General features: G+C 36.5%; 1 protein-coding gene and 1 long non-coding RNA gene across 2 annotated transcripts; both read left to right on the top strand.

The window, feature by feature from the left end:
• The first annotated feature begins 18,471 nt into the window (after positions 1-18,471).
• Positions 18,472-19,626, top strand: LOC147524790 (uncharacterized). The gene is made up of 2 exons (XR_015197310.1): positions 18,472-18,589; positions 19,061-19,626. It is a non-coding gene; the product is annotated as an uncharacterized LOC147524790 (long non-coding RNA).
• Positions 19,627-20,084: 458 nt separating this feature from the next.
• LOC147524791 (uncharacterized) lies at positions 20,085-21,084 on the top strand. Its single transcript, XM_086563735.1, has 3 exons — positions 20,085-20,425; positions 20,513-20,578; positions 20,967-21,084. The coding sequence occupies exons 1-3, from the start codon at positions 20,150-20,152 to the stop codon at positions 21,051-21,053; spliced, it is 429 nt and encodes a 142-aa protein (XP_086419861.1). The 5' UTR covers positions 20,085-20,149; the 3' UTR covers positions 21,054-21,084.
• Positions 21,085-21,562: the final 478 nt, after the last annotated feature.

Below are 21,562 nucleotides of genomic sequence, written 5' to 3' on the forward strand. Positions count from 1 at the left end.
AGGCGCAAAAATAATTGCCTATCTAGAATTCATATATCACCACACACATAACACCTACACCCACCCTAACTACATTTGTAGCAATGGGTGAAGAAATAGCAGAGAAACCCTATCTGATTTTTATAAGGCTTGAAACAATGAACCTGACTCCTGCATAATTCTTGTAGATACTACGGGAGATTTTAGAATTCCCCCCAATATATTTAATCTGCTACCTGTTTTCCATGGGTTAGACCATGAGAAGCTTTATCAATACTTATGTAGGATACAACCGGTAATTATATTACTACATTTCATCATCCTAATGTAAGACTGATAAGAGCCCAAAACTGTAGTTTTAACCCCTTAATAATCATACTTTTAGACCAATTATGTGAGTAATAATTAAGAGTTAACACTGATTACGTGTTTTTATGCATTTCAGGCTTCAAAGTCCATTATCTGCAGAAATGTGTCACTTTAGCGAGATAAATGAGCAAAGGTCGGTTACTAAGGAGTTCCGTGATTAAAGGCCAAGATTCAAGAAGATAAAGCCTTTCTAAAGTCCGGTCAAAAGCTGAAAAGTCGATCTTGGTAAACAAAGACACACAAGTCGTGAGAACTTAGAAGGCGTCGTATCTTTGGATTCAGACCTCGGAATGGGGCCTACCTTATGTCAAAACGACCGGCTCGGAAAGAGCTCTCCAATGGTCGAAGCCTTGACCTAATCAGAGGAGCAGAAGTGGACGAAAAGTCTGTTGAAGCCAACTGCAGCTGAAGAGGCCTTTTTGGACTGAAAGAATTGGGTTTTGGGCTTGATTCTCTGGCCCAAAACATGGCTCCAAGCCCATGCACGATTTTTGGATCTGAATGTATAAAAACAAAAGCTTAGCTCTTTGTTAATGGTAGATACTTAGACCTAGATTAGAAATTAGATTAGTAGCCTCCATTAATTAGTTTTAGATCTCAGTTTTAGAATTTCATTCCCTGTTTTAGATTAAAACTTTAAATCATTTATCTTTATTGATTAAATAAATAAAATAGTTATTCTTGTCAATTTCGATTTTTTGTCATTTACAATTTATTAGATCTAATTTAAATTCTTGTTATCATTCAATTCTTAGTTATTAATTAGATTTCGATTGTTGTTTAGTTAAATTTCATAAAGTTAGAATCTTTGTAATATGTTGTATTCAATTTCAATGGGAAATGATGGTTTGATGAATCAAGGCTAAAACCTCCATTAGAGGGGTTGATGAAGCCTTGATGAAAACTTAGTTGTATAGTGTAGAAGCGTTGTAGAGTCTATTCCATTCTAGAAGGTCGTGTTTCGCCATGAGAATGGGTGGACGACCTCACATGCTAGTTATAATTGGTAGAAATGCCATGTTAATTAGGGATTAGAGCGAGCAATTCTTACCGTAAGAGCGTAAGAATTGGATTACAACGATCTATTCTAGGTGATTAAGTTGGATTTGAGGTGGATTCAATTCCCCTCTAATTCTTTATCTAGATTCAAGAACATTAGTATTTCCATATATTTCGTAGTGACATTCAACATATTGCTTTTCATATTGCGTCGTAGTATAATTCCCCCTCGTAAAACTCTCATTAAACTTAAGACCGATTAATTAGAATAGAAAACACTCCATGCTAGAGCACTAGGAGTGGAACGAATTTGTTACTCCACTCTATTTCGATAGAATTGAGAGTAGAAACTTTGATAAATATAGACACATAATAATAGTTTTAGTTTACTTACGTTTTGAGTTCATCGTTCATTTCGTAGGTAAACTATCAAAATTTACGTTTATCAAATGGCACCGCTGCCATCTTAGTTGCACTTTAGCATTGTTTTCATAGTAGAATTAGTCATTTTTAAGTCCCATTAAACCCACCCACCCTTGTTTGATTCATACTGTGGTTATCCGTTTCAGCGTTGAAAAATACCGCGACAAATTTACACTGAGCGCGACCGCGCCTGTAAGGAGCGCACCTGCGCCCTATAGTCTGGAACACGAGTGCGACCCGCCCTCATACCGAGCGCAACCCGCCCTATTTTTTATGGACCACGGCGACGACCGCCCCTCACACCGAAGCGACCAGCTAAGTCATCGAACAAAGGAGCGACCGCTTTTGCAAAAGCGCACTCGCGCCCTCATCAAAAATTTTCGGATTTCTACAGGTTTGTTTCGAACTTCGATTTTTTAAGTTTTTCAGTGTTCTAACTTGTTATTTACACTGAACACGCGTAAACAAGACGCTATTCATAAGCGAAGCAAGGACATTTATCGGTATTCCTTTCTTCCATACCTCACATCTCCAGTTAGAGGTTCATACTAATATATCAAGATTGTTTGGATTGTTTTCGTGTTTAGACTTAGACTTGCATGAGATTAAGGTCTGGTCGAAGAAAAACACCGAACATAATTAACCGTCAACAAACAAACATATCGAGTATACCAATCACTACACCTCTAACTACTATCCCACCAACCATACGACATAATGGTGAAGAAAGAGAGACTCCTCTCTCGACTTCTACAAAGCTTTGAGCGATAGCCCTAAATCTTGCATCGTTCTAGCAGACCGGTGGGGGATTTTGAATCCCCAAACATATTTAATTTGTTACCCGTTTTTCATGGTTTAGACCATGAAAAACCTTATCGGCATTATATCGTAGGATTGAACAAGTCCTTACAACATTTCACCATCCTACGGTTGGTGCGAAACAAATTAAATTGAGGGTATTCCCTTTCACCTTAGCCGATAAAGGCATCATCTTGGTTAACGCTGCCAAAGCCTAATTCGTGGACTCGTGGGCCAAACTTGTTCACTATTTATGGAACATTTTACCCACCCCTAAAGACGGATGAAATGCCTTCCAAGATTCACTTCTTTTCGATAGAATCCTCATGAATCATTTTCGAGGAGGCTTGGAATCGTTTCACCGATCTCCTTATAGAGTGTCCACACCATCACCTAGCAAAGACACGTTAGTTCGTGCCTTTTTCAAAGGACTTCTACACCACCATAAAGAAGTCCTAGACATAATGAATGGGGTAGTTTCCTAAGTAAAGGAGCACCGGATGCATATCAATTTTTGGAAGATCGGACTAAAGCGTAATAATAATGGGGGGTAGTGACGATTACTCCCGCTCCGCTAGTTCTTCTTCAACAGATTAAGGCTACCAAGTATGTTTGAGGTTAAATCAGATCCCGAGCTTAAAACTCTAATTGAATCCCTCACAAAAAGGTAGAGGCCATTTACGTACAACAAAAGCCTATCCCCGTCATGAATGTAAATTCAAATCCATGTAGTTTTCATTTGGAGTCCCGAGCATCCGACCTTCGACCGCGTCCTATAGCCTATGAACATTTTTGTTCCATTAATAGTGAACCTAACACCCCTTGGAGACAAAATCCCAACTTCGGTTGGAGAAATAACCAACAAGTCACACCTACTGTGGTACAATAATCAATATGTTAGGCCAACGACGTTATTATAACCAAGCTCCACCACAACAAGGACAAGATCGGGGTAATTATAATAATTATAACAACCAAGTGCAACCTCGACAAAGTCAAGCACAAGGTCAATGTAGTTATAATAATTATAATGCTAATAGAGGTATCGTTAGGTAAATAATAACTATCACAATCCGCCCATAAATAATCAACGCGAGATAGTTCGGTCCACCACCCGTGACTACTACACCCACACAACCGGATCGTCTTGACACCTTCATACAAGTGAGCCAACAACTTTTTCAAACCATGGCTCAATCTAACCAACACATTCTACAATCCGTTAATAATTTAAACCAACAGTTAGCCCAAGAGAAAGCCCGAACAAAAGGTGTTTCCGGCCAAGCGATACCCAACCCTAGAACGACAAACACGGCCTTTGAAGTAAACGGTAATACTAGATGCGGAAACTACAACCGTAGGTGAGCTAAATGCCATCACCACTCTCCGTTCGGAAGAGTGGTCGATAACAAAGTAACTATGCCTATAGTTACCCCATCAAGATACTCCTACACCGGATATCGAACTAGATACCAAAATAGAAACTGAAGAAGAACCTACCACCGTAGAAGTACGGTTAATCCACAACCTAAGAAACGAAAGCCAAGGTTACACATCAAGTCGAGCCCATACGCTAAATATAGAGTTTAAACCACCGTTCCTCAGAAATTAGCCATGCTAACCAGGGATACTAACTTTGAGGAGATTAGGAACATTTTCAAAAATCTAACGATAAACCTTCCTTTTCTCGAAGCTATAAAAAGGCTACCTAACCATGCTAAGTTTCTTAAGGAGTTGTGCACTACTAGGCGTAAGACCAACATACCTAAAGACGCCTTTCTAACTGAATAGTTCCCAACTTTATCCGAAGATAATGGAATTGTTAAGTACAAGGACCCTGGTCGCCCCATCGTGCATAATGCACCTTAGGAGATTCTCACACGACGACCATGGCTACTAGACACGGGGGCTAGTGTTAACTTTACTCCCATTTTATTTGTATAAACAAATAGGTCTAGAGGAGATGCAACCTACTAAAATGACATTGCAATTAGCGATCGGGTCTATTAAGTATCCTAAGGGTGTGGTTGAAAACGTCTTTGGTTAAAGTCCAAAATTTTACTACCCACCGGTGACCGTTATCCTCGACCACGCGAAGTCACTAACGACTCTGTACCTATCATTTTAGGGCATCCCTTCTTGGCTACGCCAACGCGGCTCATAAACCGCCGCGATGGTTCGATGTCCTTGTCCTTTTGGCCATCTTTTACGTTGAGGTAAATGTTTTCAAAAGCGAGGACACGATATCGATTCATCTACAAATGGCGAGGTTAGCATGATCGAAAGTGCTTAGCTCAAGATTACTTCAAAAACATGTTTCCGGAGAAACAGATTAACAAATTCCTTTCGCCGAAATTCCGACTTTAACAATGACTCCCCGGTAGTAGATTTAAATCGAAGAAGAATTCCTGCGAACTCTTTTGACCGCTTCTTTTACCACTTCATGAGTCCCCCTTGCCAACAACCATTCATCCCTTGATGCTATGACGGAAGATGAATTTTTCAATCTCTATCCCAGTGATCCTTTTGACCCACCTATTGAGGAATGTCTTGCATATATCAAGATTTCGATGATATGGACTTGAGAGCTCTAAATGAGAATCATTCACCTTCCATCACCAATATTCCCACCCTCCACCTTTTTCAAAGGAACCTCGAGTTTGCACTTTCGATCCTTTAGTTTTCTCCTGTGCTTCATGATTTTTAAATCCACCTAGTAAACAAATACTTCCCAAGGATAAACCACTTGACACCTTCATTTTCAGACTTGAGGCAGGTCCCTAACTACACCATGAATAAGTTTTGTGCTAAACCCACATCCTCATTTTTTTCCATGCTTTTTCTCTAAAACTTATCCCAATCCACCATATCTTCCACAACCATTCACTTTTCCACACTTATTCACTAGGACACCCTCTCGTTCAAAGATGAAACATAAGGTGCATGCTCGGTTATGTTATAGGTCTATCCGACTTCGCTTTCATTCCACTAGGCTGCGTCAGTAGGAAATCTTGGTGCTTGATTGTGTTTGGATATGTTTTTCATGCGATATTTATTTATGGAACGATCCACAACTATTTAGGTTGTTGATATATGATAAACTGCATATTCATACATATGTTTAGATAAGTCTAGGAATCGACTTTAAAAGACCCAAGTTTTAAATACAATACCAACTTTACGGAGTATAGGCCAAACAAAATTTTCAAACTTAAAAGAGTTTTCCAATTTTGTTTGGGGGTGCGATTTTGGTATTCATTTCAAATCTTGTTGCCACCCTAAGCCTGTCATGTTTACTCGAGTAGAGTTTGTGTTAGTTAGTAACGTAATAACAGTTTAATTGTGCTTCATATTATCATATCATCTTTACAATATTTACATTACATGCAATGCGCCAATTTTTGCCATGTTTCTATGGTAAATTCTTTCTTTATCTCTTTACACTTTGAGGACAAAGCGTTCGATTGTTTGGGGGTGGGATAGAAACATTTGCAAAAATTAGACACTTTTAGGATGTAAATTATGCACTTTTATTTATAAAATGTTAAAAATTATAAAAATTAGTTAGTTACATAATTTAATTGTGCTATTTAATTGTTTCATGAACCCCCTTCTCCCAAATTGTTTGGGGGTGGTATAGAAACACGATGTAAATGTTAAGCACATATTAGGTTGTATATTACGTATTATTTGTCTTAAAAAAATAAAAATAAAAATAAAAATAAAAAGTTTATGCTATACACTTAGGAATATTGGTATTGTTTCTTTCTATGCTCTTAATAATCTAGAAGTCTCACATAGCTTTTGCATTAGAATAGTTTTAGAAACTTAGGTTAATATGTAGGTAATAATCTTTGCATCTATCTATAAATATATTACATGAGTATCTATGATTGTTTGGCAAGATAAGTTTCAAATCTAGGCTAGAGTACTTATTCTACAAATCCTGTGAGAATATAGCCTAAAGCCTTATATGAGTGAAACATTTGAGAAATGACACAAAGGGAGAAGTATATTCGAATAGAGAAATCACCGTCCACTTGCTTGACCACTATACCATGTCCTAAGAGAGAATTTAGGCCCTTTTTAGATCGATATAGCTAGAAATTCTGACCTAAGTATATTTTCCGCTAGTAAGCCTTAATTAGCTAGCTTTCATTAACCCTTTCATAAAACCACAAATCCTTTACCCTATTACAAAACAAAACAAAATGAAAAAAAAAAAAAAAAAATCAACCTACCCAATTTAGATAAGTCCGAGAATAGAATAAGGAAGAAGAAAGAAGAAGAAAAAAACTGTGTTAACAAAAGTTAGTTAATTGCTTGAGAAAATAAAGAAAAGAAGTTTCCATCCAAAGAAAAGAAAAATAAAAATAGAAATAAAATAAAACTCCAAAAAATAGAATAAAAGGAGTCAAAAGCCAAAGAAAAAAAAAAAAAATATGGCTAAGGATGGAAACAAAGTGTAGAAGCAAAAGTAAATAACAAGGTTTTCTCTAGTTACATAATATGAAGACTCTATTATCTCGGACTTATCCCTTTTGAATATCCATTTCCTTCCTTCTTAAACCATCTCCTAATCCCCATGACACCTAATAAAGACCTCTAGCTCAATTAGGAATAGGTTAGTGGGATAGTAAGTGGCAGATGTGTTTGATCAACTTTGGCTTCCTTTGTGTGTCATTGAGATTGTAAGGTAAAGTATGCCCACCGCATTTGGAGTAGCAAAACTTGAGTGGAAAAATCAGTGATTTTGGTCTTGACTTTTATGTGAGAACCTACTTAAGGGCGTTATTCCAAAGTTTGAAATGGACACATTCTGCATTTCATAGCATTACTCATTGTATATATGTTTATTAAGTAGATGATTGATTATTATGCATATATTAGCTTAGGTTTCGACTTGATTACTCTATATGCATTGCTAGTGAGAGGTATAGTTAATTTAGAGCATGAATAAGAAAACAATAATTTTATTTCTTAGTCGATTTGTAGTATAGATGAAGTTTGTGAGTACCTTCATTTGGAAAACTCTCACGAGACTATAACTCGTCCACTAGGGAATTCCTAGTGGTTTAAGGCCTTGTTGCATATATGGTCAATGCAATCGCGACTCGATTGAAACGAGGGTAGATAGAACTCCATTTTTGGTCACTTATTCTAATTTCTCATCTTTGCTTGAGGACAAGCAAAATGCTGTTTTGGTGGTTTGATAAGGGCCCAAAACTGTAGTTTTAACCCTTAATAATCATACTTTTAGACCAATTATGTGAGTAATAATTAAGAGTTAACACCGATTATGTGTTTTATGCATTTCCGGCTTCAAAGTCCATTATGTGCAGAAATGTGCCACTTTAGCGAGATAAAGGAGCAAAGGTCGGTTACTAAGGAGTTCCGTGATTAAAGGCCAAGATTCAAGAAGATAAAGCCTTTCTAAAGTCCGGTCAAAAGCTGAAAAGTCGATGCGGGCAGAAACAGCACACAAGTCAGCAGAACTTCCGAAGGCCGTATCTTTGGACTTAGACCTCGGAATGGGGCCTACCTTATGTCAAAACGACCGGCTCGGAAAGAGATTTCCAATGGTCCAAGCCTTGACCTAATCAGAGGAGCAGAAGTGGACGAAAAGTCTATTGAAGCCAACTGCAGCTGAAGAGGCCTTTTTGGAGTGAAAGAATTGGGTTTTGGGCCTGATTCTCTGGCCCAAAACATGGCTCCAAGCCCATGCACGATTTTTGGATCTGAATGTATAAAAACAAAAGCTTAGCTCTTTGTTAATGGTAGATAGTTAGACCTAGATTAGAAATTAGATTAGTAGCCTCCATTAATTAGTTTTAGATCTCAGTTTTAGAATTTCATTCCCTGTTTTAGATTAAAACTTTAAATCATTGTTCTTTATTGATTAAATAAATAAAATAGTTATTCTTGTCAATTTCGATTTTTTGTCATTTACAATTTATTAGATCTAATTTAAATTCTTGTTATCATTCAATTCTTAGTTATTAATTAGATTTCGATTATTGTTTAGTTAAATTTCATAAAGTTAGAATCTTTGTAATATGTTGTATTCAATTTCAATGGGAAATGCTGGTTTGATGAATCAAGGCTAAAACCTCCATTAGAGGGGTTGATGAAGCCTTGATGAAAACTTAGTTGTATAGTGTAGAAGCGTTGTAGAGTCTATTCCATTCTAGAAGGTCGTGTTTCGCCATGAGAATGGGTGGACGACCTCACATGCTAGTTATAATTGGTAGAAATGCCATGTTAATTAGGGATTAGAACGAGCAATTCTTACCGTAAGAACGTAAGAATTGGATACAACAACGATCTATTCTAGGTGATTAAGTTGGATTCGAGGTGGATTCAATTCCCCTCTAATTCTTTATCTAGATTCAAGAACATTAGTATTTCCATATATTTCGTAGTGACATTCAACATATTGCTTTTCATATTGCATCGTAGTATAATTCCCCCTCGTAAAACTCTCATTAGACTTAAGACCGATTAATTAGATTAGAAAACACTCCATGCTAGAGCACTAGGAGTGGAACGAATTTGTTACTCCACTCTATTTCGATAGAATTGAGAGTAGAAACTTTGATAAATATAGACACATAATAATAGTTTTAGTTTACTTACGTTTTGAGTTCATCGTTCATTTCGTAGGAAGACTATTCATTTTATGTTTTATCAAAGACCTAAACAAATAAAGCTAAGGGTGTTTCCTTTCACCCTAGCTAACAAAGAAGCAACTTGGCTAACAGCACAAAAGCCAAACTCTATCGACACATGGGAAAAACTAGTTGAATTATTTATGGAACAATTTTACCCACCACAGAAGATTGATGAGATGCTATCACATATTCATTTCTTTCGCCAAAAGCCTCAAGAATCCTTTTCTGAGGCTTGGAATCGTTTCATTGATCTTCTAATAGAATGTCCCCATCATAATCTTGGTAAAGACACACTAGTTCGTGCAACGTGCCTTCTTCAAAGGCCTATCCCAACACCATAAGGAGACGTTAGACATCATGAATGGAGGTAATTTCTTAAGTAAAGGAGCCACAGATGCTTATAACTTATTAGATAAGCAATCCAAAAAAAGTAACAACTGGGGAGGTAACAATTACTCCCGCTCCAATACTTTTTCTTTAACAGTTAAGGCAACCAGCATGTTTGAGGTAAAACCTAACCATGAACTTAAAACTCTTATTGAATCCCTCACTAAAAAGGTCGATGCCCTCTTCGTGCATAAACAAGAAGTGATACCCACTTCAGTCATGAACATCAACTCCCCTCCATGTAATGTATGTTTTAATCCCAACCATACCAATTCCTTTATTACCTTACTCTACGGTTCACCGCCACCACAACCCGTAGATAATTACACTTTCACCAATCCTAGCACACAATGGATGCAAAACACTAATTATAATAAAAAAGGTATTAATTATCAAAATGTTAGGCCCACTACAAACTTCACTACTAAAAGAAGGGCTTTTTGTGTCACTTATTTTTTTTTGTCTTGTGTCACTTACTAGAAAAAAGTGACACACAGAGTTTTGATGTGTCACTTTTTTATAGAAGGAGGGCTGATGTGTTGCTTCTAGGAAAAGTGACACAAGTAATTTTATTTTTTGTGTCCCATTATTTGAAAGTGACACTAGTGGTTTTGCCTTGATGTGTCACTTCGGGTGTAAAAATATCGAAAACAAAAATTAACAAATTATCGAAATAAATAAGCGACACGAGTACGAGTACGAATAATTACTTCGTATGCCATGAAACTCAAAGTCATGATTTTGGGCGCGCGGCTATATTTTTAAGTTCCCTCCCAAAAACAACTAACTTACTAAACCTAAAAGGAAACGGAATAGAAAGGGAATAGAAATAGAAACTGAAGGTCGTTTAAATCACTTCGTACTCATCATTTAGGGTTAAAAAAGAAAAAAACCAGAAGAAAAAAAACAGAAAAGAAAAACTGTCTCGTAACCGTTCTTCCTCCCAACTTATCACCGGCGTTTTATTGCACCACGAGCGCTCCTCACCCATCTCTCATCCATCCCTCGTTCTCCGGTTCGCTTTTCAGCTCTCTCTCTCTCTCTCTCTCGCGAGCAAGAAAATAAAGGTAATATTTTTTTTCGTTTTTATTTAATTGTCTATGTTTTGGATGCTATTGAAAATTAATCTGATCAAAGTTTTGTTTTTGAGTCTATTATAGCACTTTGTAATGTTAATATTCAAGTTTAGCATGGTTTTATCAATCACTGTCTCGTAATTAAATACTTTTTAAAGGTACCTTTCTTAAATGATTAACTTGAAATAGGTTCAGAGGTTAGATTTTAACAAAGACATTCCTTGATGTGAGTGGTTTCATGTTTTTTACATGATCTAGAAGGCCAAATCTTATAGTGGACCTGATAGGAAAGGGAAGGTAAGTTTGGACGAGATGTGGCGACTTTTGCCTTCGCTTCTTCTTTGCGGTCATTTCTTTGAGAAAGGAGGAACAGGAATATGATAACATGGTCAGGGTTATTTGTTAAGCTCTTGGATTGTTTCTTCTCTCGTATATTATTGATGAGTGATGTGTAACTGCACAAGTAGGAATAAATAGATTTAGAGTAAACTTGGTGGTTGTGGAGGCAACCATTGATTGGGGAAGTTTTTGTTCCAATATTTGGTGTGAACTGCAAGTATGGTCAGGTGTAAGACCACTGTGAGATCTATTGGAATCCAACTTGAAAGATAGTTGATCAAGGACCTGCCACTCTAATGGTTGACAGGGTATTAGATAGGGAGGGGTTAAGAGTTTATACGACATTTGCAATGTTTTTGCAAACCCAATAGTGGTGATGACCGATAGTAGTATTAGATAGGGAGGGGTTAAGAGTTTATCTGAGACATTCCCAATGTTTTACAAAACCCAAGAGTGGTGATTAGGATCGATAGTAGTATTGGTACCTTCTGAAGCCATTTGAAGGATATTCAATCGAGGACAAGGCCACTCTTCTTGGTTGGTTGTGGTACAAACTTATTATTAATGTACATTTTTATTTTTGTGTGGTAGCAGTCTATTATGTTGCTCTTTCGGTTGTTTCTTTGGATTTTTGCTTTTGTCATTTGTCAAAAGCGTGGGATTCGAACATATCGTCGACCACCTCTAATCTCCCCCGTTTGATACGTGTTGTGCCCTTCTGTTTTCCTCGCACGCTTTTATTGTTTGGTTACCCACTGAAAGTTGTATTATAAAGAAAACGTTCTTCTATCCTGTTTTGGCCTCGGAGCAACTTTTTTGCATTCTTTTCATGTTTCAAGATCTTTACCAAAAATTCTTTGAAGTATTTTTGTTTTTACTTAATTTTTTTTCAAGTAAGAACCCTTCTCTGTTGATAGGAAAATGGCATTTGACAGGGTATTCTGTGATGCGGATCCTTGTGTATTTTGCTCTTTGATTGCCTTGTTACCCTGTGTTTCTTGCTGAAAGGGCTTTGGATTGCATTGTTTGAGCTCCATCAAATATATCAAGTTTAGAGAACTATGTTAGTTTTGATCACTGTTGTATTTTTGGTGAACGGTTCTTTTGGACCTTTGCTTTAGGGAAATACTAGTATTATGACTGCAGTATGCATTAGTGAAAGTTAAATCTCTTTTTAATGGACCCTTAAATGTTGTCTGTACTTAATTGATTCATTTGTGCCCATTTCTTCTTTTGGACTTTGGTGAAGAAGCAATGCTTGGAACCTAGACTGGACTGGATTATTATATTTTTTATGGAGACTCATGAAATCGAAAGAGATTACACTTGTCATTGTGTCTAGCATTTTCTATAGATCTATAGGAATTTTATGGTGTACTGGATCAAAGATATATGGTTAGGTCTGTATATAGAATTTCATTGACAAATTGTCAGTTAGGACCCTTTGCATTGCTTTTGGTGCCCTAATGTTTCAACTAATTCATCCATCTTCTGATGGGCATAATGATGAATGAGTGCAGTTGTGCATTTTATGAATGTTGCAAGTGATATCGAAGTTCATATATATGGCGATCTTTTAGCTTGAAAGCACAGCAATTCTGAATTCCTGTTGTGGCATGTATGTTGATTGTTGTATTTTCAATCTGTTGGCTATTGATATATATTGTTTGTAATTTAGTTATTTCCTGTCCTTGTAAACATCAGGATGATAAGTTTTACAGGGTACCAGTTAATGTACCCACTTTCTTACATTTGCTAAAAGCCTAAAACTACTTCGTAAGAGCCACTTTTGGATTGGTTCAATAAATAAAAATTGGTTTTATATCAAAAATGCAAAACAACATATGCAAATGGGAAGCAGGTGCACCCTTTACACTTAATTTGTTTCTCCTTCTGGTATATGATTTAGTAAATCCCTGCCTGGCTATTTTGTTTTAGAAACTCAGAAGTAAAAAAAAGTGGTATGGTACAACATTTTGTTGACCGAGTACAGTGCGAAGAGATTTTTTAACCCTTGTATATATTGCCCACCTCATCTAATTTGGCAGTCATGTTTTCGAGTGAAACACTTATGTTTCAGCGAGATTGTCATTCTGAGAGTCCATTTTGGTTTTCGTACAAGCGATATGCGGTGTGAATTCTTGTGCTTATATAAGTTCAATGAAGTTTCAGCAGTTATGTTCCACTAGAGAAGTTATTTGTGGAACTCCATGTTGCATAAAGATTTTTAGTCTTGCATTTTATGTCAGATTCGAATCACAGTCGCAACATTCATAAATAACTCCGCTAGCTCGCGTCCCTTACGCGGACGGAGGTATATATATATATATATATATATATATATATATATATATATATATATATATATATATATATATATATATATTATTCAAACGTGTCCAAGACGTATCCGTTTCATATATTTTTGAAAAATGCCGTGTCCGCGTATCCATGTCGTGTCATATCCGTGTCGCGTGTCGGTATCCGTGCTTCTTAGCTTCTATTTGGTTATTGAGAGTAGCCTAAATTGGTTAGTTAGATTTCCAATGTAATTTGTTTTTGCATAATACCATTATCATATCATCTTAGACTTACTTAATGTTTTTCCTACTAATGTGTCATGTGTTGATATCATCTTGCCATGATACTTTATTTTTGAATGTGTGGTCTTTGTACTTGATTTTTTTTCTTGACTCTGTTTTTCTTTAAGAGATCGGTTTGTTGCATTTTGCTACGATATGGATAAGTCTTGGATGTCCAAGGACCGGTTAACAAGCGAATATATTCAAGGAGTTGAAAGGTTAATTAGTGTTGGAAAGGAAGAAGGAAGTTTTATACATTGTCCATGTAGAGATTGTTCAAATATCAACGAGTTAACTAAGACTGAGGTCAGAAATCATCTTTTCGAACGTGGTATTAGCCAAGGTTACACTATTTGGCGGTTTCATGGCGAAAGCTCTCTATTTTCCGAGACCCCAACTAGTTTTACAGAACAAGACACTTTTGGACATTATGATGAGGTTGAGACTTTTGAAGATGTTGGACATTATGATAAGACTGAGACTCTTGAAGATGTTGGATATTATGATGAGATTGAGACTCATGAATATGTTGAACACATGAGAGAAATGGCGAAGGCTGCAGAGGACCATTATACGACTGATCCCGAGAAATTTAAGGAATTGCTTGAAGATGCCGAAACGCCTTTGTACGAGGGTTGCTCAAAATTCACAAAGCTATCAATAGTTATTATTTTATTTAATCTGAAAGCAAATAGTGGGTGGTCTGACACAAGTTTTTCGAAGTTATTGAAGCTACTGGGACAGATGCTTCCTTAACCAAATCTCTTGCCGAAATCCTTGAATGGAGTCAAGAAGACATTATCTATTTATGGGATGAAGTACGAGAAAATACATGCATGTCCAAATGATTGTATACTCTATAGGGGTGATAAATACAAAGATGAAACTATGTGCCCTATTTGTGGAGTCTCAAGATATAAAGAGAACAAGAGAGCGACCAACAAATCAGGTGGAGTACCAGCAAAAGTTTTGTGGTATTTTCCACCAATTCCAAGATTCAAGAAGATGTTTCAATCTACCCAAACATCAAAGTCAATGACATGGCATGCCGATGAAAGGGTGGTTGATGGTAAGATGCACCACCCAGCAGACTCTCCAGCATGGAAGTTGCTTGACGAAAAATATCCAGAATTTGTAGCGAATCCGTAAATCTTAAGCCTAGCACTTTCAGCCGATGGAGTCAATCCACACCGTACTCTTAGTACTAAGTACAATTTATGGCCTGTTATGCTGGTCACATACAACCTCCCACCGTGGCTATGCATGAAAAGAAAGTATATGATGCTTACGATGTTGATATCAGGTCCAAATCAACCTGGAAACAATATCGACGACTACTTGGCACCCTTGGTTGACGACTTACATGTTTTGTGGGAGATAGGGGTGGAGGCTTATGATGTGTACCGTCATGAATCATTTATACTTAAAGCTGTTTTGTTATGGACAATCAATGATCTTCCTGCGTATAGCAATCTTTCTGGGTGCACTGTGAAAGGTTATTTTGCTTGTCCTATTTGCGGCGAGGGCACGTCCTCAACCAGGCTTAAGCACTCTGGGAAGAACGTATACACAACCAATAGAAGATTTTTTCCGCGCTATCATTCATATCAAAGACAAAAAAAAACCTTCAATGGTAAAACAGAGCTGTGGGAGGCACCTGAACCCTTAATTGGTTTGAAAGTACTGGAAGAAGTTGAAGGGATCAAAGTCATATGGGGAACAAAGGGAACCATTAAGGGTGCTACCAATTGTTTTAAGAAGAAATCAGTTTTTTTTTAGCTTCCATATTGGAGATATCTAGAACTCCGACATAATGTGGATTTTATGCACACGGAGAAAAATGTATGTGATAGCATTGTTGGGACCCTACTTAACATTCCACGTAAAAATAAAGACACCATTAAGTCTCGTCTTGACCTCCAAGAAATGGGTCTAAGGACAGAATTAGCTCCAACAATTGGGGAAAAGCGATCGTTCTTGCCTCCGGCTTGTCACACACTATCTAAATGAGAAAAAAAGACTATGCAAAACTTTGCATGGGTTAAAAGTCCCAAGTGGATACTCTTCGAATTTTAGGCCTCTTGTCTCGATGCAAGATCTAAAACTGCAAAATATGAAGTCGCACGACTGTCATGTTTTGATGCAACAACTTCTTCCGGTTGCAATAAGAACAATTTTGCCAAAGAATGTGAGATGTGCAATTATTAGGCTATGTTCTTGTTTTAAGGCTATTTGCTCGAAAGTAATAGATAAGGAAAAATTGCCTCAAATTCAGGAAGACATTTTGCTCACAGTATGTTTGCTGGAAAAGTATTTTCCGCCATCATTTTTCGACGTTATGATTCATCTAACAGTGCACCTTGTCAGAGAAGTTGATCTTTGTGGTCTTGTATTCTACCGATGGATGTATGCATTTGAGAGGTACAATGAATTATATAGTACCCTTCAATATTTCTTAATGCGCTTTTCTTTATAAACATTACTATTGTGCAATATCTTAGGTACATGACCGTGTTAAAGGGCTTTATATAATCGAAATCGACCGGAAGCTTGTATTTGTCGAGAATTACATTGCGAGAGGAAGCAATTGAATTTTGTAGCGAATTCTTACCTGACTTTGATGCAATTGGGATTCCTCTCCGTAAAGATAACACTACCACAGATTTGATATCATCTGGAAATCTTCCCCGAGGAAGTACCCATAGTCAAGTAGATAGAAAAGCGTTGGACCAGGCACATCTCTATGTGTTGCAAAACACAAGAGATGTTCAGCCTTACATCGAGTGAGGTTTCTTTAGTTGTTCACTTTAAAAGTCTATTTTAGTTCCTTGGTTTCGGATTCCGATAGCTAACTAGTTTATTTTGTGGCCTAACATGATAGAGAACATATGAACTATTTGAAGGAACAACAACCTCGTAAATAAAAAAAACCCACATGGTTGCATGCTGAACACAATCGCTCATTTAGTGATTGGCTTAGAGACAAGGTATATTATAAATTGGTCTTTTTTTTTGGTTTTGTTATTTTTGTATGTTAATTTAACTTAGATTAGGACTAAAATGTTTACACAACAATGCACAGGTTTTGCTCGAGAGGGGAAATCCTGACAACAAGGTGTCAAACAACTTGAAGTGGGTATCGAAGGGGCCTTTGGCAAATGTTTACAAATATTCTACCTATGTCACTAATGGTTATCGTTTTGCCACAAAACGGCAATACACTTTACGAGTAAATCAAAATAGTGGCGAGAGTTTGACAGCAACAACACCGCAAGTTTCAAACACAAAGGATCAAAACCCAATTTTTTCGAACATGTCTTTCTACGGTGTTATTGTTGAAATATGGTTGCTCGATTATACAAATTTCGAGATTCCAATGTTCAAGTGTGACTGGGTTGATAGCAAGAATGCAATTAGGAAGGATGACATGGGTTTCACTTTTGTGGATCTTGGTAGAGTTGGCCATAAATCTGATTCGTTCATCCTAGCTTCTCAGGCAAAGCAAGTTTTCTATGTACCTGATCAACTTGACCCAACATGGTCAATTGTTGTAGAATCTCCTCAAAGATGCTTTCACGAATACGACGACGATAATGATGATGAGCTCGTTGATGCTCATGTAGGAGATGACAATTTTGTTGAATTGCCAAATGTTGACTCATTGGATGTTAATGACGAATCTCAGTCAGTTTACGTCCGTGAAGATTGTGAGGGCACTTGGATTGAGCATAAAAAAACTTCTTGATTTATTAGTTTTCATTGTTTTTTGTGGTGGAATCGATATTTGGTTTGTTAATAAGAGATTGTGACCAACTTTTGTCTTTTATGTATTGGCCTTACGATTATTTTGGTTACGTTTCAAATTATGATATCAGGTTTTGCCATAGACATGCTTATTGATACTGATCATGTCATCTTCTAATGATTTTCCTATTCTATAGTTTTTTTTTAAGGTTTAGTTAGATATGGATCCAAAAGCAAGTGCCAAATCATCTCAGAAAAAAAGGAAGCATCCAATCGAGGAAGGTGACAATATTACAAGTGTTAGGGGTCAAGCTAAAAAGCTTTCACTCACTAAGCATTTTAAAGGTAAGCTTGTGGTGGAGTTTAATGTGAAAGGAAAGATCAAAGGTGCATTTATTCGAAGCGAGTTTAGTAATTGGGTTGGCACACTAGTTAAAAATATGGTTCCACTAGCTGAGTACCCAAACTGGAAGAAAGTTGACAAGCAAATAAAAGATGATATATGGGATTCAGTACTGGTAAGCGGTTGTTTTGCCTATTATACTAATTTTGGATTATTATTGTTGTCTTTATAGAAGTGTAGACTCATCTCTGCCTTGGTTATTTGTAGGAAAAATTTGAGGCAGATCCTAAGTTTAAGAAAAAAGGATTGCAACAATGTGGTAAGATATGGTGGAAATTTAAGAATTATTGCACAAAATATTTTGTCATACCTTACATAGATGACCCCGATCTAATGAATCCACCAAAAATCTATCCGAATGTTAAGAAGCAAGATTGGGAGAAATTTGTAAAAATAAGGTTATCGGAAGAGTTCTAGGTATATATCTGTCATTTCCTTTGAATTTTCATTTCTAATAAATTTATAATTTTGTTAAGGTGTGATAAACTAATATACTATTTTCATTTGGGCTGTTAGAAACTAAGCAAGATTCAATTGGAAAGAAGAAACTTGAACAAGTATAACAATCGACTAAGCAAATTAGGTTATGATGGCCTTGTCGATAAGATGGTAAGTAGATATTATATTTAAGTTTGTTAGATAAAACCAACGTAGGTAATCTAATATTACTTGGTTGGTTTGGTTATTTGTAATTGATAATAGATAGAAGTTGGGATACCTATTGATGAAGATGATAGATCTCTTTTGTGGCGTTTAGCTCGACAAGACAAAAGTGGTGAATATGCTGATGATGCCACAAAGGAGGTAGTTCAAAAGATTGTAAGTATCAAGCTCATCATTGTATGTGTGTGTTGCGAAGCATATTTGATATTGTGTAGGATACCTAGCTTTTTAAGAATCCCAAATAATGCAAAGGTTATAGTTTTTAAGAATCCTCTGAGACTCTGCCAGCAAGGCATGCTTCAATTGGCTATTTTGATACCGAAGAATTGAAACTTGTCAGGATATGCTAATGTTAATGACCCTTGTATGCTCAATGGATGTCCAACTGGCTATCTCACAATGTGTAACATGAAAGTAGTTCCCAAACAATGGGAAAATATTCAAGACTGTACTTTTCACTTGAACCACGTTCCGTAATCTGTAAAGAGTCGTCTGGTGGTGAGTTTTGGAATAAAATGCCCTTAATGGATGTACATGTTAGCATAACAATGTCTCAATCTATGGGTAATTTCACTAATCCTTGCCCCTGTGGTATACCAAGCATCTCATTGTTATCCGTTCTGTCAGGCTTCTGTGAACATGTTTGGTGAGAGTATGGTGAAGGGTTAAATATTGCTCTTTTGGTTGGTGGCTTGATCATTCAAACAAGGATATAATCATAGTCTACTCAAATCAAAGACACTCAGTGCAGTCTGAGCTCAATACCATACCTACTATAGTCTGCATAAGTTTCAGTTATCATGTATCCTTTAAAGTGGGTGAAAGCATCAGAACACAGAGTACTAGTTCAAAGTGCTTTGAATCAGAAGGTGATTGAGTTCTTGATGGAACAGTCACTTGTTGTTTTTGGATATAGATTGGTGTACAAGGCAACCGAAGCATCATCGATCCGTCTTGAAGGGAATCACTTTATTAATGGAAGATGGGGAGTGGGGAGTGGGGTGGTGGTTTAATCATCCTACTTTTCCAGAACATCTTCTGAAAGCAGGGGTTGCCCATTCTTTTAGGTCACTTGTATTCAAACAGATCTTTCACGCACTCTGTGCTATTATGCTTACATGTTGTAGCTTCATTTGAGAAACGCAGAAGAAATTTAATCCAATTTTACTGATTTCCAACTTTCCTTTCAGAAATACTTTTTTGTCAGAGTGACATTATGTCTTAGGAGGAGATGGTCGATCTCATTATTATTTTACAGCTACTAGGAATTATTAGTTTACATTATGTCTATGTTAGTATGACCTTTGGACATTAGAGTGGACACATTTAGTTTACAGCTGCTAGGAATTAGTTTCTGTATGATGTGGACCAGAAAACTGATTGCCAAATGCATTTTATTAGATTCAAACGTTTATCCATATTTAGAATTACAACAAGAACAGAAGATGAAAAAGAGACTTCGCAAACATGACCGAGACCAAAAACAGAATTCTGATTCAAGTATCTTATATACTCAAGTATCACCATTTAATTTGTATGCTTGAAGTATCTTATATACTCAAGTCAAGTGCATTTGAGTCTGACTTGTTTTTCGAATCATTGTTTTGCATTTGGTATTTGGAAATTTTGGAATGCTTGTACATACTTACTATGGCATTGGGAACTCCAGAGCCTAGTGGTCGAGTTAGGGCGGGTGGACAATATACGACTCCCACTATGTACTTCAATCTTCCTAATAAAAGATCAAAGAAATATCACGAGGATTTGGAAGTGAAGTTGAAAGAGAAAGAAGCTCAAAACGAGAAGTTGAAAATTTTGGTGCTACATGTGCTTAAAGAACAAGGTGAGACTAATTCACCAGCAACGACAGAACTGTTGAGCGAGTTTCTCAAGCAAGGACCAAAACTCGTCAACTCGTTGCCATTAGAAAATGTGGAATCCAATAGTGCCAAAAGTGATAATAGGCATCAGGTGATTGGCAAGTCTAAGCAGGTAAGGTTTTTGGCTTTTAAATTTGTATTTCTGATTTTCTACATATTTTGAGTGTTCTCTTTAACTAAACTCATATTTAATGTATAGAGAAAAGATGGTGGTCAACAAAAAAAAGGTGTGACTTCAGTAAAACTTAAGTCGAAAAATGTACAGGTAAGCTCATTCTATAGTTGCCTTAACCATGTTATATTCATTGTGGTATAATAAATGCAGAGAATGATACGTAGCTTTTTTCATTCCTTTATTCCAAGTGCTTCACATATACTAACTTGATGTACACTTCGTCGTATAGTCAAAAATAGACAACGGAAAGCATTGTGGATTCCAAAAAACTTAAAGCTAAAGATGGGAAGGTAAAAAAATATTTTCTTAATTAAAAAAGGTTGATTAAATATTTGTGTCAAATTTGTTACTAGATAATGTTGTTTTTGTTTTGCTTATTTGTTATAGGAGTAAATGTAGGGAATAATACATAGCTTTTTTCATTCTTTTATTCTAAGTGCTTCACATATACTAACTTGATGTACACTTCGTCGTATAGTCAAAAATAGACAACGGAAAGAGCATTGTGGATTCCGAAAAACTTAAAGCTAAAGATGGGAAGGTAAAAAAATATTTTCTTAATTAAAAAGGTTGATTAAATGTTTGTGTCAAATTTGTTACTAGATAATGTTGTCTTTGTTTTGCTTATTTGTTATAGGACCAAAATCGTAGATTGGCATTGGGATCTAAAGACAACATTGTTGCCGAAGGTCATGTTTTAGCAAGGAAGGGGCAAGAGGATACTATTCACAACATGCTTTTGGGAGAGTCATATCTGAAGGTCTCAATAAATAAAGCATTGTGTGGTGATGCCTTTCTCCCAGTTCGAAATAGCGATAAACATGTATTTGTTAAAGATGCGGTAAACTCGTTTGTGGCATGGCCTAAGGAACTTGTGATACTTAAAAGTGACGAGGTAGTATAAGGATATGGATATTTGTATGGTAATTTATTTAATTTTGTTATATAAACATCAATCTTGTTCATAAACTTTTTGTTAGGTAGAGAAGCGTATTCCACTTCCGCGGGGCAGTATTCAATATAAGATCAGAAAGTTTGTGGATTGTGTCGACAAAATAGTGAAAGAAAACGCTT

The sequence above is a fragment of the Coptis chinensis genome, chromosome 1, assembly GCF_015680905.1.
Source record: "Coptis chinensis isolate HL-2020 chromosome 1, ASM1568090v1, whole genome shotgun sequence".
NCBI lineage: Eukaryota > Viridiplantae > Streptophyta > Magnoliopsida > Ranunculales > Ranunculaceae > Coptis > Coptis chinensis.

What these genes read in the sequence shown, in the direction of transcription:
- LOC147524791 (XM_086563735.1), top strand. Translation starts at nt 20,150, where the DNA reads ATGTACTTCAATCTTCCTAATAAAAGATCAAAGAAATATCACGAGGAT. An exon ending in TGATTGGCAAGTCTAAGCAG is followed by an intron (nt 20,426 to 20,512) that starts GTAAGGTTTTTG and finishes TTTAATGTATAG; the next exon opens with AGAAAAGATGGTGGTCAACA. An exon ending in TTAAGTCGAAAAATGTACAG is followed by an intron (nt 20,579 to 20,966) that starts GTAAGCTCATTC and finishes TTCGTCGTATAG; the next exon opens with TCAAAAATAGACAACGGAAA.